This window comes from Corythoichthys intestinalis, chromosome 1, assembly GCF_030265065.1.
Source record: "Corythoichthys intestinalis isolate RoL2023-P3 chromosome 1, ASM3026506v1, whole genome shotgun sequence".
Classification (NCBI taxonomy): Eukaryota; Metazoa; Chordata; class Actinopteri; order Syngnathiformes; family Syngnathidae; genus Corythoichthys; species Corythoichthys intestinalis.
In genome coordinates, this window is record NC_080395.1 from 45507848 (window position 1) to 45527385 (window position 19538).

The window sequence follows — 19538 nt, forward strand, 5'->3', positions numbered from 1 at the left end:
AAATTGGACGGTAAGCTATCACTAATTCATTTCAACGGCAGAAGTCTATATAAGAACTTTGAACACATCAAGGATTATTTACAAAGCTTCGATAAGAAGTTTGATGTCATTCCTATCTCGGATACATTGATAAAGGATAACAAAGGCTCTGACTTTAACCTGCAATAATATAACGTGGCACTGACGAATCGGACTGACCAAACGACGAAATGTCTACACTATCATGCGAAGATTTGCGTCCTTCGATTTACTGGGGATGGGATTTAATAAACCCAGGCTTCTCCCGTCAGCCCTTGTCTTTTCTTCAGGTTAATTAATCTTATCACAATGCTATCTTGTCACTGTCAATGACACCGATGATGATGATGACAATAAACAAATTGACCACAACAAAAGTATAGCGTTATTGTACAATGGAAGTAGATTTACAACTGAAGCAGACGTAAAACTGTCAATACACTTTGAAAGTCTACTTCCATTTTAAGTCTATCCTTTTTTTTGGTTCATTTCATGGTCATTTTTCGTTTGTGTTGTGGCTATTGATGTTCACGTTTTTTTTTCTTTAGCAAATCCTTTGGTATTTGAAAAATACCTGACACTTCCTTGCCCCAGTTATTGACCGCGATAGAAGTCAAGCATCCGTGCATGCCAAAAAGCTGGCAATGAGTTACTTTTGTCGGAATCCTAAAGAGTTGGCGTAAATTCTCATACCAGACCTGCTTTAGGTTTTATTGTAAGTGCCTATCATTAAACTGTGTGTCAGTGTTTAATTGTGTCCATAAATCGGTCCAAACAGACACAATATAATACAGGGGAGATAATTTGGGGCTGAGGAGATTTCAATCGATCACAGCCTTCACCTTGCGTCACTGCAAGGCAATTAGTGACCTCGATGACCACCTCGGCCATCGCTTTTAATACTCCAATTTTTTTTCCATTTCCGTGGCGCATCCTGTACTCACGTCCCTGAATCTGACAAAAATGAAGGCCTCCCCACAAGTAGGTGTCACCATGGAAACAACCGTTTTTCAGCGCCCTCGACAATAGCTGTTAAATGAAAGGAGCTGTCTGATGGAATTAAAGGCTAGGCTTAATACTTCATACCATCTACTAATTGCTCACATCATCATTAGCAACCAAACGGCACCGGGCCAATGTGCACTTGATAGCCAAAGCAATGTCATCAAGCACTATTTTCTCCCCACTGTACATTCACCGGTCATGAGAATGACAAGACGCCGCTCTTTTCATATTTTTATATTTATTTACATAACCGCAAGACAGAGCGCGTCAGCTTACACGAACATCATTTGTGCAAATGCAGGCTTGTGAATGATACGCATGTTTCATCAAGTTTAAAGACAAAACAGCACAGATTAACAATCAAAGTAAGCATGCACAAAGTCCCTTTATTTCCTTTTTTTTTTTTAATAAATCAAATGTTCACAAATGAGTTGTTTCTTACCCAAGTGAAATGTTGCATATTTGTGGTGTGGGCTGTAAACCTTGTTGCACACAGTAGCAGGTAGGGGTTGGCAAAGCAACGGGTCCTAATGGAAAATCAAATCAAAATGGTTGAAACCTTTAACTTGCTCATTTGCTCTGACACATGTGCAAGGTTCGATAAGAGCAACTAAGCAGCTCAGTGGAATCCATGCAGCTTCTTTTAATCCACATGCTGCTTTTATTGCCTCTGCCAGTTCACCTCAACACTGTTTGCATCAGCGTGCTACCAAATTACACATGATTCGTCATAGTTTGGATGGACTTTGAAATGTGAAGAACTCTCGGGGCTGACAACCAATTCAGGGTGTACCCCGCCTCCTGGCCATAGTTAGCTGGGAAAGGCTCCAGCACCTCTGCGACCTTTGTGAGGATAAATGTTATGTAAAAACAACGAATGACTGAAGAACACACCAGAACTCACTCAGATTTGAATTTAGATTTAACAACTCATCCAGAATGCTAAATTAAAGGCTAATGTGGTGACGCAAAAAACTCCCAAGCTTTGTAAAACACATTTGTAACATTTAATATACAGTAGGTCATAATTCAGAAAAGGCTCACTAGTAAAGAGCTGTGTTGATATTTGGACCAATATATATATTTTTTTTTTTAAACAATTTTTTTTTTTTTTTTTGCAATGAGAGAATGATGAACCAACATTATATATAAAAGAGATAGTAGCACTAATTGGAGACCAACTCAAGTCACGTCAATACAGCGGGACCTTTAAACTTGACTGATCTTGTGGTCAACTACATTTGGATCCAATCATATTCAGACAAATTCCCAGCCATGCACACACTTGACGTTTAGATTTCTTGTGCAGCCCCCCAAAAAGCGTTTTGCCCGAACACAAGAAATCTAAAACCTATCACGAAAGAACACATGATGAACCAAACTAACGTATTAGTATGAACTTAACTCTTATGTGTAGAGTGGCCACACATCCTGATTGATGTAGGACAGTCCTTCATTTAAATCCCTCACCTGATGTCCTGCGCAGCCTCGAGCAGGACACTAAGGCTAGGTTTATACCGCAGGTCTTAATGCACAAATCCGATTTTTTCATGTTTTTCTGACTTGAGTGGGGCATTAACGTGACGACGATCTGAACGGAACAGGTCATTTCAAATCCGATCTAGGTCACTTTCGTATGTGGTTAAAATCCGATCTGGGCCCATTTTTTACAGAATGTTGGGCGGGCTGAACTGTCAAGTCTCCCAAATCGGAATTCATGCAGCAATTACGTCAGCAAAGAGCGAGAGCGGCATGCAGGATGGCAGCATGGATTAGCTGTGTATTAGCATTAGCGCCTAGCTTGAACTCGGCTTTTACACAGGAGGCGGGCTTGACCACAGTCATAAAAAAAAATAAATAAATAAAATGAATAAAAGGATAAGCCTGATAATGCTCGGTTTTCTTTCTGTGCACCAAATAAGCAATATTTCTGTATTGCTTATATGGCCGAGTCGGAGCAAACTGACGCACACACATAAGGCTTATGAGTGTGCATCATGCACGGACAGTGCGTGCATGTGTTCTATCAATCCATATAAGCTTTGAATATAGGACTAAACATCGATTATTAATGTTTGCTATTTGTGTCCTCTTTTTGGAAATCAGAATATGATCACCCTGGAATGCCGTACAGCCAGCATGTGCAGTCACAGATCTGACAAAAAAATCTGCATTGTGCATTAATACCTGCAGTATGAACCTAGCCTTATTCGTCTTCCCTTTCATGTGCCTGTCTGGTAATGAACATTTATTCTTAGAATCACAGTTTTATGAATACCATTGTTATCAAAAAGAAAAATTGTATCTTTATGGGGAGGATGCTTGAGTGGGATGTTTCCATTTTTCTTTCCTCACTAAATGTCACAAAGTCTACTCCTTTTTGTTGTTGTGGAAATGGCCACCACACATATGTAACACAAATTCAAAGTGGCTTTCCCTGTAATCATTTTGTACACTTTCTGTACTGTAGTGCTACGTGGAAATCATTAAGCATAGAATGAAATATTTTACACATGGGCAGCATTGTCACGACATGCTTGGATCATTTAAAGGGAACCTCGGACTTAAAGACTTATAGCCTCTATTAAGCCACAATTGTTCTCTTTTACTAAAATATGTTATTAGAAACACAGAAAATATTGCCATTGATGTAAAAATCTATAATATCTAGTACATGTTTTGACCTGCGGAGGGCACCATGTTTTACGCGCGCAATGGAGGCTCGGGGTGATGACGTAGATTGTCACTGTCACTAGACGAACACTACCAGGTTATTCCAATTCCGTCTATGTGACAAGAAGACCAACACATGTGCACACCGGTTAAAAGCAGCGAGTACTTCGTATTTGTGTTTTTATTGAGTGCTTTACTACCTTTTCATTGCTTCAAAATACTTTTTGCATGTGTTTCCCTCTCATAATTTTAGGCATTGTGTTTTCTTGTGGTAGCTTTTAAGCAGATTGTTCTGTTGACCACATTAGTCACGTAGCATATTTAAACCACCCTTATTTGATATTACTACATTTAAGTATTTTCTTAAGGCATCTTTAGTGTGTTCTGTCTGTATGCTTCTAAACAAAAGCTGAAAGCGCACAGGAGTACTTTGAGTGTCAAATTTGCCTCTTGTTGCAAGTTTCGCCGTGGTAGCACATTTGGCAGAATACGTTTTTTTTTTCCCTACTCTCATCTCATACCGTCTTTCCTGATTATTTTGCTATTGCTGATCGTTTTGGGAAATATCAACTGTGCTGTCCTGCTCATTAATGTTCCTCTCGGGTTCAAATTGAAAGGGTTGAACAGATAACGTCCGACGTCAAAAACAATGGCGACCTACAAATTAAACTAATTTTACAAACTGTATAAAAACGAAAACATCAAGAAGGGTTTCAAAATCAAATTATTTTAACTTGTAATAACATTTAGCTTTTCAGAACTACAAGCCTTTCTATCCGTGGATCCCTTTAAGACAAGCTCTTTTGTTATATGTAGCCATTGTTTGTTTTTTTTTTTTTTTTTTATATAGGTTACAGGGCCAAAACCTCATTTTCAATGGTACAGGTCCATATCGTTGCCCGCTGGATCAATTGTCCTCCCTATGGTATCCAGTATGACAGGCCAGTCCTCCACAGTCGGCTTCTTCAAAGCAGTCCAACAACACTGCATGCTTATTTGTGTGTGGTGTGCATTCACTAGTCAATAACGTGCATCAAGAGAAAGCTGGGGGAGCTTCAGAGGACAAATCAAAGTCACTGTAATATTTGTGCCTCCAAGGTGTGTGCGTGTGCGTGAAAGAAGGAGCTGTAAACACAGTGCCAGTGTCATTTTCAAGTTGACTTTTGGAGCAAACATGCATTGTTGAAGCAAAAGAAAACACTCAACAGTTACGTATACAAGGCAGTCTCGATAACACTTGAAGAAAATACACTGAACAAAACTATAAATTCATCACTTTGGTGAAATTGCATCTTTTAGAGTGGTCAGTCCATGGCCCTCCTGTGCATTTGTCATGATCTGCATCTTGTGAGGTTGACGGATTGTCTTGACGAAGGAGAAATGCTTACAAACACAGAAGGGCGGCTTGTGAGCAATATTTGAGAGACGTCGCCCTTTTGTGTACATAGAAAGTTTCATGAAGTCATGAAAAAAACCCATTTAATTTATATTTTTGTTCAGTGTACAAAGCCAGCAAGGCAACAAAAATACTGTGTCAGCAATTAAATAAATCCTACTAAATTAACATGAGAAAAACGTGTACTGGCAACACGACTTCATGTTCAGATGTTCAAACGTTATAGTTAGATCTAAACATTTAATGCACATAGTGATTTTCACTTATGACATTTGGGTTCATTTCACAATAGACATACTGTAACATTTCAAGCCCTAGATGAGCTTTTTGGAAACTGAAATCTTATTTTTTGTGTGCCATGGGTGAGGAGGTATATAATATTATTCGATCCCAGAAAGCTCACTGGTTCACCATCATTGCTCTAACTGCACCTGGTGAGCAGTGTGCCAACTTGCTTGGCAGCTTGTGCTATCATTACAAGAGTGAATGTGCCGTTTAACATTGTAATCCCACCCCAAAAATTAAAAAAAACCTCACACACACCTGTTTGAACGCCATGTTTTTGTGAGAAATCATTTCCAAACTTCTACAAAAAACCCTAATCTCTTCAGAAGAAAAAAAAAAGACACTGCTTTCTGCTAGTAAAGAAATGTCAGGAAAAGCCCACTAGAACAGAAAAAAACGGAATTAATCCGAGGCACTTAAAATCTTGGCAGGTGTGTGCTGACTCCTATTTAACATGAGTTTGAATGTGATTGCTTAATACTGAACACTGCCACATCTCCGCTTTAGAGGGTATACACCTTTGTGCAACCACATTGTTTTTTTTCTTTTTTCTTTACTTTCTGAAATTGTTGTTTTATTTTGATTTTAATCAGTGGAATCATTCAGGTTATAAGTCATTAATGGTCACAAAAACCTAGCATTTGAACAGTGGTGTGTATCACTACTGTAGTTCTCGCTCACCATAATGTATATAATTTTATCACAATATCTTTTTGTACTGCAGCTCCCCTTTGTGATCATTAGCCGTCAGCCTTCTCAGTCAAAACAAAATGGACGTATCATTGTCAATGGCAGAAAAAGAGTTAATAAAAAATTAAAGATGCACCGATACCGATACAAGTATCAGCAGGAGAGGGGGGCGATCCGCCCCGAAATGGTGGTATCGGCGAGTACCAACAAAGAGGGTGGGATACCATTTACCGGTCCAGTATTATAACACTCAACTGCAGCCTTCTTTTTTCTCCTGACGAGCACTAAACTATGTGTTGTGTGATGACACTCAATCACTTTGCATGCAAAGCAGCTATCGCTATTGGCCTTCTCCAGACCAATGAGAGCAAGCGAATAGCTGCTCTTAACCAATGCAGGGGCAGCTTTATCATGTGTAGGAAAAACAAACTACGAGAGGAAAACGTCAGCGGACTGGAAATATTTCATCTTATAATCTCGGTCGAGTACAATGGCGGCATGCAAGATTTGCGGCCTGAAAGTTTCAAGAGGTGGAGTTAAATCGGCCAGTTTCGGTACCTCGAACCTGATAAAACATTTGAAGACGAAACGTGAACGAACACAAAAAGTTTGAGGCAACAACAGCAGCAACTGCTACCAAGGGAAAGGGGCTGGAGCAACAAACCCTGGTCAGTTTACTTTGTCTACTTTACTTTTGTTGTCTTTTACTGAAAGAAATGCCGCAGTAATTTGAGACCTGTTTCAAAAGTAGGGTTGCCACATTCAGAAATAGAAATAAGGGACGCCACCCTCGCGCCCAAAGACGTACAGGCGACAAAAAAAAAAAGGGACAACCCCAAAACTCCTAAAATGCATAGAAATGTATCTACTTATATATATAGTCTGTATTGGCTCAATATATAACGCAACTTTTAATTCCCAATTCGGAACGATTCCTTATTTCAAAGGACGGGTGGAAAGCCTATTCAAAAGTGCTGTAGAAGTGAGCAAAGTAAGCTAAGCTAAGTGGCTAAGTGTGTGTTGCTGCTAGTGCACAGAGAGGGAGGCTAATAGAGAGATATGATGCTGTGGTCAATTATTGTCACTTATAATTTCATAAAAGTTGCACTGTTTGGCCTTTGAAAGCCAAAACACAGGGTTTAAAAAAGTGTATTCATTATTCATTCATTGTATTTTTACATCTTTTAATTTCATGAATTTAGCACTATTTTGGCCTTTGAGAGCCAAAGGTTTATTTAATTAATTTTTCACCCATACCAGGTATGCAATAAAAAGTTCTACTGGATTCACTTTGTGTGTGTATATATAGATACTGCACAGCCAGGTATCGGTATCGGGGCCAAAAATGGTATCGTGCAACACTAAAAAAAATTACCCACTTGGTCCAATTACAAAAACTTGTGAATGTCTTCTTGTCAGGAGCTTGGAGGCAGTTGCATGAACAAGGAGGTATTCATAGTGTGACAAACCGCAGCTTATCCTGTCTTGATTAACTCATTTACGACCATTGATAGCAATAGGTATCAAATCTATTGTAACTGGGATGGCTGGAATGAAATCATCATGTGTCAGTGATTGGGAACAAACGCTGCTAACCCTCCCAGTGAAAATGTTTTGGACGTCTATATCCGCCAATCGAAGCCCATGAGTTAATTTATGAAATAGTTTCAGTGTTGCAAATGGTAATAAGCCGTAGTTACAGTGAAGTCAATGTAAAAACAGTTCATTTTAAAAGTAACTCTGCTTCGTCTGTGAGTACGTAGTTATAATTGATAAAATGGTAGTTATCACACACGGGGAAAAAAAGTCTTGGAGAATATCTCCTACCCAATTAAGCCTCCCATTAGCTTTTCATCTTTTCATTTGAAAGAAAATCAATTCAATATAATGTCTTTCCCTGACTTGAAAACATGTATGATGACCAAGTCCGCTCATATTCTCCTGGGGGAATAAGTCTCATGCAGTGTCGGTGATTGATTATCCATGCGGGACCATCAAGGGTTAAGTTATCCACTAAATAGCTACCAATTTTGTGACCATTAATCGATGAATTTCTGGACTGTGTGACCTTTTGCGAACTGCACGGAATGGAAAATTGCAACAATGTGTCAAGCTTCTGAAGGTTTGTTCAATAAGCAGTGTTATTAAATAAAGCCAAACAAATTCAAGTCTATGTGTTAGCACATGAGTTGCGCATTCCCACCATAGAAAACATTACCTTGTACGCCTGTGTGATGAATATATCATAGACTGATTGCTCGTGTTATTCTTTGAAAGATATTTTTAAGTGATGATGCAGGAAGAAATGAGGAAAAACCAAGAGCTTGTATTTCAGGGCCGGTGAGGAAATTCAGTCCTCCGCCTGTGATTAATGCCTGACAGATTGGCTGGCATGCACAAAGCCAAGGCAAAGAAAATACATATAATCCTTCATCTGGGATGGTTCCATCACAAAGCCAGGGAGATGTGCTGAATCCACACTGAACTGAAAAACAGAAGTCACGGTCCCTCTGGGGAAAAAACCTTTTGTAGGAGTGGAATAAATGATTAACAAGATGTTGAGGACTTTTTCTCATCTTATCCCAGGAGGCAAGAATCCCCTCTCCATCTCTGCAGTTCAAGGTGATTTTAGTTGAGTTACTCCGTCGGAGTGGTGGCGACTGGGCTGAGGATGGGTGTGGGCAAGTTCCTCACTGGACACATAGGGGGGATGGCCTTGTGGCTGTAGTACTCCACAACCTGTTTGGGCACCTCTGCCAGGACACATTTAGCCAAGGCTGCTGGTGAAGCCTGCAACACAAATCCTGAACATTTATTTCACCTGAAACACGAGCTGGAAACCCTCGAGGGGTTTAAACCCTGTTGGGAGCACCTGTCAATCATCGCACACACATTGATAGACTGCCAAATATATAGACTTGTGAATTTCACATTGCTGACAGCATGGATAGGAATCCCATCTAAAAGCCAGTATCAATTTTTTAACGTTCATCTTTTTTAGTTTCGACATTTTTTCCTCCATCTGCCAGCATCCGTATCCATCCATTCATTTTCTTGACGGCTTATCCTGTTCAAGGGCACAGAGAAACTAGAACCTATCCCACCTGACTTTGCGTCACGTCATGAGTCAATTAAACTTGTTTTTCTTTGTACAATTTCTCCTGCATCATTATCAAACTGATTTAACCCTTTATAAGGCAAATTACTATTTTTGGTAGTTAAAAAAGAAAAATTAAAGACCGGTGTCCCCATAGATGGACATCGCATCGCATGTCATGACATCGCATAGATGGTCATCGAGGCCACAATATTTTAAAATGTTATTATTATTATTATTATTATTTTTTTTTAATAACTCTGGTTAAGGCCGCTAACAAAAATCTTTAAAGTCGACTTAAAAAAAAAAAAAAAAAATCATAGCATTTTAGCCTTGCCTGGTATACCAGACTCGCCGCTTTTCCAGCGATTGAGACTGGCGACCGTCCGGCGGACCGAATTCCGAGGGCGGAGCAAGCCACAGCAAACAGACAGCGGAGCGGACCAATCAGCGACGGGCAGACATGACGTTGTTAAAGTGACAAGTAATTAGCGTGAGCGGAGAATGGAGAAGTTTATTCAACATGGCTAGCGCTAGCCATGTTGACTGTTGTCAATGACTTGTTTCGATGTGTTTTTGGTAATTTAAAACTGGTTTTACCGCTGATTGGAACATATTCTCGGCTCTCCCGTTCGCAATCTGTGTTGTTGTAGAGACGACTTTCGGCTCGCAAGAGTGACGTTACTCGTTAAAAACACGTCACGCAAATAGACGAATCTGATTGGACGGTTGATTTTGTACTTTGCTCGAGAGGCCGTTAATGGGCTGGGTCCCAGACTATTTCTCACAGTGTTTGAAAAATAAAGGGAGAATAGTCTGGCTGTGCCAGGCAAATTTTAGCCTGGAACTTTAGACTCACCGCTGTTCCCGCTATAGCATGTGTTCAGGCGCCTGATGAAAAATATTGAGGTTTGGTCGAAGCAGAAGGATCCAAACAGGAAAGTGAAAATGACCGTCACCATTTTGTCTCGCCACAAATTTTGAACAGTCATAACTTTACAGACATACGACATATGTGCACCAAATTTCTCATGCTTGGTGAGAGTCGTTCTCTCAAAGGTCCTGTAGGGGTCATTTGCATCAAAGATACACGGCCAAGTAGTGGCATCAGAAAGTCACTCATTTTACTGATACATGTTCAGTTCTTTTCAGGCTGGTCATTGTAGTTTCAAGACCTTTGTAATACTACATTTTAAGGCCCATGTCCACATGTCTCTGTCTCTTGCCATGACAACCCTTTGTTTGCCATTAAAAGGAAGTGTATTTTTTTCATGGACTTAGGGAGCTTATAGAGTCACTGAATTTGGCCCACTTAGTTGAATTGGCCCAATTACAAGATTTATTTTGGTTTTGAATAGGGGCATGGCTTCACAGCTCAGTAGCGCCTCCATTTTTATAGTTTTTTTTCTCCTAGGTGTGTGAATGTATTTCTAATCCCAAATAAGAGGCGAGTTTCAAGCATGTTAGTTTCTCATGAGATGATGAGAGGGGGACGATCTGTCACCACACTAACCTGCGTGCCGTCCAAGTTTGCGGGACTTCTGAGTTGTGCCAAACTGCAGGGGCCCGTTCAGTCCTGCTTGTAGGCCTAGTTATTATAGTTATACTACAGTATATTCAAGATATTTTGGAGGGTAAACACTTGAAAGCTGATGTTTTTACAAACCTGTGAGTCAGGCTGAAAAATGTCTTTTTTTTTTAAAAGCAAAGAACATAAGTGAGTCCGTTACACTTCATTCACGAACGATGAGGCCAGGGCGCATGGGCCTGCATCATACATATGGCTCTTTCATCCTATTCCTGTGGCATTTTGTACTTTTGGGTTAAAAAAAAACTGTATTTAATAACATTTATTTGTAGTTTATACACATTTTTCAAATATAATTCTTATCTTGAAAATTATGGGGTCCAGTAACATTAATATAAAACCTTCTAATATAATCTAATATATATCCTAATATAAAACCTTAAATCTTATCTGCCACCAATATTTATTGAGTTACTGTACCCCCCTGGGTAAACCATGAATACCTTTTTTTTTAACTGAACATTTATATTGCTCTCATATGACAGCTTAAAATTGGATGAGAAAATAAAGGTGAAACATGATGCAGTTCATAGAGATTCAGGAACAAATATCACATTAACCAATTCAACGCTGTTATGTGAAATAGTCCTTTTTAATTGAGGTTGACAGCTGTCTGCAAACTTTACTTTTGATAAAAGTAAAGTGCTTTCCAACCACTACTGTGCCGTGGCGTAGTGTTTGGTGTGCCACAGAAAATCATCCACTTTAACTTAATTGATGTAAAAATGTGAATGCGCAAAATCTGGTGTCTGTGCTGTCCAATTGTCGGTAATCATGCAATACTCTTCCATATCAGTAGGCGTCAATAGGTAGCTAATTACTTTGTTTAGTGATGCATAAGAGGTAAGAGTGGCATTGAGGCTAGCGGTAGCCACTAGCTAGTGAAACTATAACAGTGACAGCAATGGTAAAGGTTTTTAAAAAGGAAAGTTGCTAACTCAGAACTGGACACAATTCATTGAATAGCGGTCAAAATGGAGCAAAGAGCATTTCCTCTCACAGAGTCTCTGGTGTAAGGCAATAAGCAAAAGCTATCTTTCATTGGGATTTACGCTAGAATGTGAAGAAGAACTTAACTTAGCTTGATTAATTTTCTACGCCGATGCAGTGATACCTACTCCAATACAGAAGCCCAGGTGTCATACTGAGTAAGTATGCTTATAGAATGTGAAGACACCTCAAATAGACATTCACTATTTAATTTAAAAGTAAGCTCCAATTGAGTCTTTTTATTTTGTTTCATCTCTGGCAGTTCAATGATTTCCTAAATTTGTTTGTCTTGCCTTGCCTTGGCGTTCAGACAACAGTGATACTAGCCAAGTTGAAGTTTAATAATCAACATTATAGATATTTTCCTGGATATTTTTCCTGACAAGCTCGCTCAGCTAATCCCATCCACCTACTTAACTCAGAATTTATGTACTGTAACTCCAACACCACTTCAAGTAAACTGATAGCTCTGCAGATGAAAACACATTTGCCCTTGACAGAGGTCAACTCACCGTCTTGAAATCCCGGAAGGGGACGAATTGCACAATGTCCCTCAGGACCGGCTCGCCCTTTGGCGAGCGCAGGACGCCGTCATCTCCGTCTAAAATCTGCATGTCTGTGAAGTCGGCGTTGCCTACTCCGACGATGATAATGGATAGTGGCTGGTAGGAGGCCCGCACGATGGCTTCACGTGTGTCCGCCATATCTGTCACCACGCCATCGGTTAGGATGAGCAGGATGTGATATCGCTGTTGGAAGGTGGAGAGGGCTTATATACTGAGAACGCTGACATCAACCTCATTGCACAGCAGAGTGGTTTGGATTGGAGACATTTGAAATGCTATGAATAATAGAGTCAAAGAAGAATGAAAGCAAAAACACTGGATTTGTTGTCTTCAGAACACATGGTGACATGGAAACACTTTTTTTTAAATGATGAGGAAAAAGCAGCCAAAAATGAGATTACCTTTTTGGAAGCCAATGAGTTGAAGTGTCGCATTCACCCTGCCCTGTCATCCCCTAGTTTTTCCTGCCCTCCCTTTTGGATGTCTATCACTGTTAATTGCATTTAATGTGTTAACTCATTCACTGCCATTGACTACAATAGATAGATTCATTCATTCATTCATCTTCCTGTTCTCAAAGGAGTTTCAGGGATGAAGCAACCTATACCAGCTAAATATGGCCATCAAGAAGGGTACACAACAACCGGGAGGAGTGATTTTGAATGATCATATTTCCAGAAGGGCCGAGAACCAAAAGTGGTATTTGCCATGTGGCAAAATGGATTTTGCCAGGTGGCATTTTTTCTTGACCATGTGGCATGTTTTTTTGGTATGTGGCAAAATTGATTTTGCCATGTGGCATTTTTTTTGCCATGCGGCAAAATGTTTTTTGACATGTGGCATTTTTTTGCCATGTAGCAAAATGTATTTTGACATGGAATTTTTTTGCCAAGTGGCAAAATTGATTTTGGTGTGTTTGTTTTTTTTCCTGCCATTTAATATGAATGGAAAATTTGGACGTGCATAGCTGCAAATGGCATAGCCTGACTTGGGGGCCAGTTAAATGTCAATGCGCTGTAATGTAAAGTGTATGATCGAAAATTACATCAACACATTTTTCTGCCATTTAATATGAATAGAAAATTTGGACGTGCATAGCCGTCGATGGCATAGCCTGACTTGGGTGCCAGTTGAATGTCAGTGCGCTGTAATGGTAAGTGGATGGTCAAAAATCACAGCCACACGTTTTTCTGCCATTTAAAATGAATGGAAAATTTGGAAGTGCATAGCTGTAAATGGCATAGCCTGACTTGGGTGCCAGTTAAATGTCAATGTGCTGTAATGTAAAGTGTATGGTCAAAAATCACAGCAACACATTTTTCTTGCCATTTAATATGAATAGAAAATTTGGACGTGCATAGCCGTCAATGGCATAGCCTGACCTAGGTGCCAGTTAAATGTCAGTGCGCTGTAATGATAAGTGGATGGTCAAAAATCACAGCCACACGTGTTTTTCTGCCATTTCAAATAAATGGAAAATTTGGACGTGCATAGCCGTCAATGGCATGGACGTGCATGGCCTAGAGAAATGCCATATACCCCCAAAAATAACACTTACCAAAAATAAACAAATAAATAAATGCCTCAAACCAAAATCCATTTTGCCACATGGCAAATATGACTTTTGGTTCTCGCTGTCTCTCCATATTTCATTGCCATTGACAGCAAAAGGCATTCAATCCATTTTGACTGGGATCTGTTGTGATCCTATGAATGAACAGTCATTCACCCCTCCCAGTCAAAACGGATTGGACATCTAGCGCCGTCAGTGGTGTCCAGTAAGTTAATTTATGAAATAACACATAACACTAAATCAGATACAACAGTAGGATGTTTGAGTATTGTAAGTGATAAAATGGCAAAGTTACTGAGTGGTCAATGTAAAAACAGCTCATTTTTAGAGCAGATATGTTTCATCCATCACCGTCAATAGCAGCCAGTGACTTAACAAGCAGAATAATATTATTATACAGCAATAAAACAATACGCCCCACAAATTTTGATTTGATATGCAATGGCAGTCCAAGATAAGAGCACAATACTTTATTTATAATGGTGTTCTCTCCGCTTTAGGCGTCATTACTGTAAAAGAGTGAGTTAAACCACATGCTGTTCACTTGAGGGACTCAGTGGGAGGCAATATAACAAAGGAGGCATTACATCCATATGCATGCGCACGGAGACACTCACAGAGGCGTCTTTAATGTTGCCGTCGCCAGCTGACAGCTTGGCTATCCTGTTAATGATGGGAGAGACGTTGGTGGGGCCATACAGCTGGATTTTAGGAAGGCAGTTCTGGTAGGCCTCAACCACTCCTTGGATCTCTGATCAAACACAACAATAACACAAATGTCAGCCGACAATAAGATAATACATAGAAGGTAATATAAATTCAGAAGGGCGAAACCCATGAGAAAGCAAAACATTTTTTGCTGTCAATGGAGCAATATTTCCATAAACCTACAAAACCTTACCTTCACATTCGTCATCATCTGGATTGAAATTGATGGCAAAATCATGAGACACCTGTAGGGAGATGAAGCAAATTGAAAATGATTGCATTTTTTATGAGCAATATAACAATCATATCCATCATATTGCAATCAAAGCATATGTAAAAGGAACCAATCTTTTGAGAAGCTTGTGAGGATAAGTAGCAGTAGGATTGGAAATTGCACTCATCAGAATAGTCATTAACTCATTGGCTGCCAAATTAATTGGGAGGATTAACAGTGAATGATCATGTTTTAGTGACATTGAAGACAATAGACGTCCAATCCATTTGAATTGGGAGAGGCTGGCAGAGAGCAGGGCCGGCCCAGCCTATACGCAGACTATGCAGCTGCTTAGGGCCCCTGACCACTAGGCCCCCCCCCCCCCCCCCCAATCTGGCAATTGTTTAATTTATATTCTATTTTGCTTACTACAGTTTGCTTTATTTGACTTTTGTGAGTTTTGACACTTGATTACAAGCTTAAAAAAATAAAAGTTCTTCCTTAACTTCTTTCTTTCCTCTTTTAGAAAAAGGTTTGGCGCTATCTACTTTAAGTACTGACAATCATTTGGGGTGAGAAGTTTGAAGTATGCAGTGCAACAAAATCTGATTAATATACAAAATATGGACGTATGGGTTGGATTGCATGTATGGGTTTCACAGTGCACTGTGACGAAATGGTGGGCCAAAAATATAGGCCCCTTTGCATTCTTTTGCTTAGGGCCCCCAAATGGCCTGGGCCGGCCCTGGCAGAGAGTGGTTGCATCCAGCCTCCCCATTTCAAATGGATTAAAGGTCTATCGCCGTCAATGGCATCAAATGTGTCTGTACCAAATCTGAATTAAAAAAGTCATAAACAGGTTACACTGCTGGCCAAAAGTATTGGCACCCCTGAAATTCTGTCAGATAATGCTCAATTTCTCCCAGAAAATGATTGCAATTACAAAAGCTTTGGTAGTAATATCTTCATGTATTTTGCTTGCATTGAAAAAAACACAGAAGAAAATGAAAACAAATCTTTATCATTTTACACAAAACTGGGCCGGACAAAAGTATTGGCACCCTTTGAAAAATAATGTAATGCTTCTCTAATTTGTGTAATTAACAGCACCTGTTACTTACCTGTGGCACATAACAGGTGTGGCAAAAACTAAATCACACTTGCAGCCAGTTAAAATGGAATAAAGTTGACTCAACCTCTGTCTTGTGTCCTTGTGTGTACCGCATTGAGGATGGATAAAAGAAAGAAGACCAAAGAACTGTCTGAGGACTTTAGAAGCAAAATTGTGAAGAAGCATGGGCAATCTCAAGGCTACAAGTCCATCTCCAAAGACCTGAATGTTCCTGTGTCTACCGTGCGCAGTTTCATCAATAAGTGTAAACCCATGGCGCTGTGGCTAACCTCCCTAGATGTGGACAGAAAAGAAAAATTGACGAGAGATTTCAACAAAAGATTGTTCGGATGGTGGATAAAGAACCTGGACTAACATCCAAACAAGTTCAAGCTGTCCTGCAGTTCGAGGGTACAACAGTGTCAACCCGTACTATCCGTCGGCGTCTGAATAAAAAGGGACTCTATGGTAGGATACCCAGGAAGACCCCACTTCTGAACAAGAGACATAATAAAGCCAGGCTGGAATTTGCCAAAACTTACCCGAGAACGCCATAAACGTTTTGGAAGAATGTTCACTGGTCAGATGAGACAAAAGTAGAGCTTTTTGGGAAAAGGCATCAACATAGAGTTTACGGCGAAAAAAAAACAGGCCTTCACCTTCAAAAAAAGAACACGGTCCCCAGAGTCAAACATGGCAGAGGTTCCCTGATGTTTGGGGGTTGCTTTGCTACCTCTGGCACTGGACTGCTTGACCGTGTGCATGGCATTGTGAAGTCTGAAGTCTACCAACAAATTTTGCAGCATAATGTAGGGCCCAGTGTGAGAAAGCTAGGTCTCCCTCAGAGGTCATGGGTTTTCCAGCAGCACTACGACCCAAAACACACTTCAAAAAGCACTAGAAAATTGTTTGAGAGAAAGCACTGGAGACTTCTGAAGTAGCCAGCAATGAGTCCAGACATGAACCCCATAGAACACCTAGGGAGAGATCTGAAAATGGCAGTTTTGAGAAGGCATCCTTCAAATCCTAAAGACTTGGAGCAGTTGGCCAAAGAAAAATGGTCTATAATTCCAGCAGAGCACTGTAAGAATCTCATTGACAGATAGCAGAAGTGGTTGTTCGCAGTTATTTTGTCTAAAGGTTGTGCTACCATGTATTAGGCTGAGGGTGCCAACACTTTTTGTCTGGCTCATTTTGGGAGAGTCTTATTTTTTTCATGGAGCAGTTGAATTCTTCCAATCTGGCCTGGGCTCATTCAAATGTGGATAAAAATCAGATGGCACATTCACACCAAAGGGTGTGATGCCCAATTTGGATTCTTTTGGGTGATTTTTTTATGCAGACGTTCATTTCGCAAAACATATGCGACTTTCCAAGACACTTCAAGATATGAGACGAGTCATCACTTTCATTAGTGGTTATGGAAGTAAAATATGGCTACATTCACATTGCAGATCAGTTCCAATGTCTTTGCCTACGTATATGCGACACGCATCTGATATTTTTTATGCAGTGTTAACAATGCAATTCCAATTTTTTCAAATCTGATTTGGGCTCATTCGTATGTGGATAAAAACGGATGACCATCCGACACCTCTCCAGTATCACTGCATATTCGCAGGAACGCGTCCCAAATGTCATCAACATGTGAAATACGTCACCACTGTTCAACAAAACAAACAACAGATGTGAATGAGGATTGACGGACAAAAGCGTAGAACATGTCGTTTCCTCCTTGATACCGTACGTAAATCTATCAAGTTGAAAAGACCTCCCGAAGGGACCATATTTACTTGTCGCAGTGCAGATGTGTGTCACTTTGCGTCCTCATTACATTCACACTGCAAATCGCATGTGTTTATGGAATATAAACAGCTGCATAAAAAAAAATCTGAAAATGGGCATCACACTCTGTGTAGTGAATGTAGCCAAATTTTCAACAGGTTACTTCTTCTCATTAATGACAGATTTCTTCCCCACAAGCAGTACCAGCTGTCAGCAGAATCAAGACACTCATCTCCAATTGGCAGCCTATTTATTTATTTATTTTCAATGATTTGAAGTACAAATGTAAAATGTATATACAGTGTAGATAGATAGGAAAGAATTTATCATGGTGATTCATGCATATCTTCCTCGTGGTTGTCCTTCACTGCCCAGGTTTGACTAATATTATCAGTAATAAAGAGGCGTGACAAATGACATCAGTAATGCACAAGCGTGACTAATGACATCAGTAATGGGCACTTGGTCAGGTGTTCCGCAATCATGTTTTGTTGTGAACAAGCTCCATCTGACTATCCATCACAGCATCGCTAATGTAATTAGTGTCACGTTGATAAAATAGGAGAAATGTCTCAGGGTGAATTTGAACAGCAGGCGTGAGGAAAAAAATAAGCTATTGAATTTCTCTTTGACCCTTCACACCCTACGAAACAAATACACCCCCTTTCTTTTTTTCTTTTTTTTTTTAAACAGAACTCAATATAAGAAGTCAAACTGGATTTGAGTAATGGCACTGTTCATATGCAAAGTCTGATTTGGGGTCATCAAATATAAGCATGTTTAAAGTCTCAAAACCTTCCATTATGTCTTCTATTTGCCTAAAGGTAATTCTACCCTTGCACAGAAATGTAGAAATAAGGACTCAAACTTAAAACCTATGACTGTGAGGCTACGTCTACACTAGGACGGATAACGGCCTTAAATGTCCAATTAGTTAGGCTATACGGCATGTCAGCTACACTATTGTGCCTCTTGTCCAGATTAGTTGTTACACGGATAATGTAGGCAGGTAACATTACCCACCGCTTAATATAGACTGCTGTCTCCGTAAAACTATTGGATACTAAGGAAGTGACGTCATGGAGCGTGCCATCGCCATTTTTAGTGCGGCATGACGTCATTGTAAACAATAGAGGCAAACGATCAAGACGTGGCATTCCTGCTCTTTTCTTTTCCACAGTCATTGTTTACAGTTTATCATCTAGAGTGTAGCAAAGGTGTCAGGAACTTATGTCTCGGGAGTAATTTCTGGCCCTTTTGATGAGCGCATCTGCTTCTCCGCTAACTTGTAATTTTAAATGTGGTACCGGCGGGCTCGCTTGACTTGAACGAGCTGTGATGAGCTGATAATGCATTCACACATTTTTCTAGAACCTTCAAACATACATCACAATAATATGCTTCAACTCAGTGCCCATTTGTGGTCGTCCCATCGCAGATTACGCGGAAATCGGCGTTTTATTACAGAGCTTGTCTCCCGCGTTAAGTCTCCAATCAGCCAGCAGCGGGACTCAACTCAATGGCGACCGAACTGGAGTATATAACATGAAGAAGACCAAGGAGATTGTTGTCGACTTCAGGAGAGCGCACACCCAGCACGCTCCACTTACGATCAACGGTGTTGCAGAGGGTGAGCAGCACCAAGTTCCTGGGCGTGCACATCAGTGAGGACCTCTCCTCAAGTCAGAACATCGCATCACTGGCCAAAAAAGCCCATCAGCGCCTGTACTTCCTCTCAAAACTCAGGAGAGAAAGAGCCCCGGCCCCCATCATGCTCTCATTCTACAGGGGCACTATTGAGAGCATCCTGACCAGCTGCATCACCGTGTGGTACGGCGC

The 19538-nt window shown here is 40.3% G+C and overlaps 1 protein-coding gene across 1 annotated transcript in view; it reads right to left on the bottom strand.

Annotated features, from left to right (window-relative positions):
- Nucleotides 1–1279: 1279 nt before the first annotated feature.
- The window catches only part of cpne7 (copine VII), a 71044-nt gene continuing 52785 nt past the window's right edge, over nt 1280–19538 (bottom strand). The window contains exons 13-16 of the mRNA XM_057842350.1: nt 14783–14834; nt 14499–14632; nt 12255–12491; nt 1280–8857 (exon numbers count right to left, since the gene is read on the bottom strand). Coding sequence (XP_057698333.1) covers nt 8705–8857; nt 12255–12491; nt 14499–14632; nt 14783–14834 — 576 coding nt within the window. The 3' untranslated portion in view covers nt 1280–8704. The remainder of the gene's footprint in view (nt 8858–12254; nt 12492–14498; nt 14633–14782; nt 14835–19538) is intronic.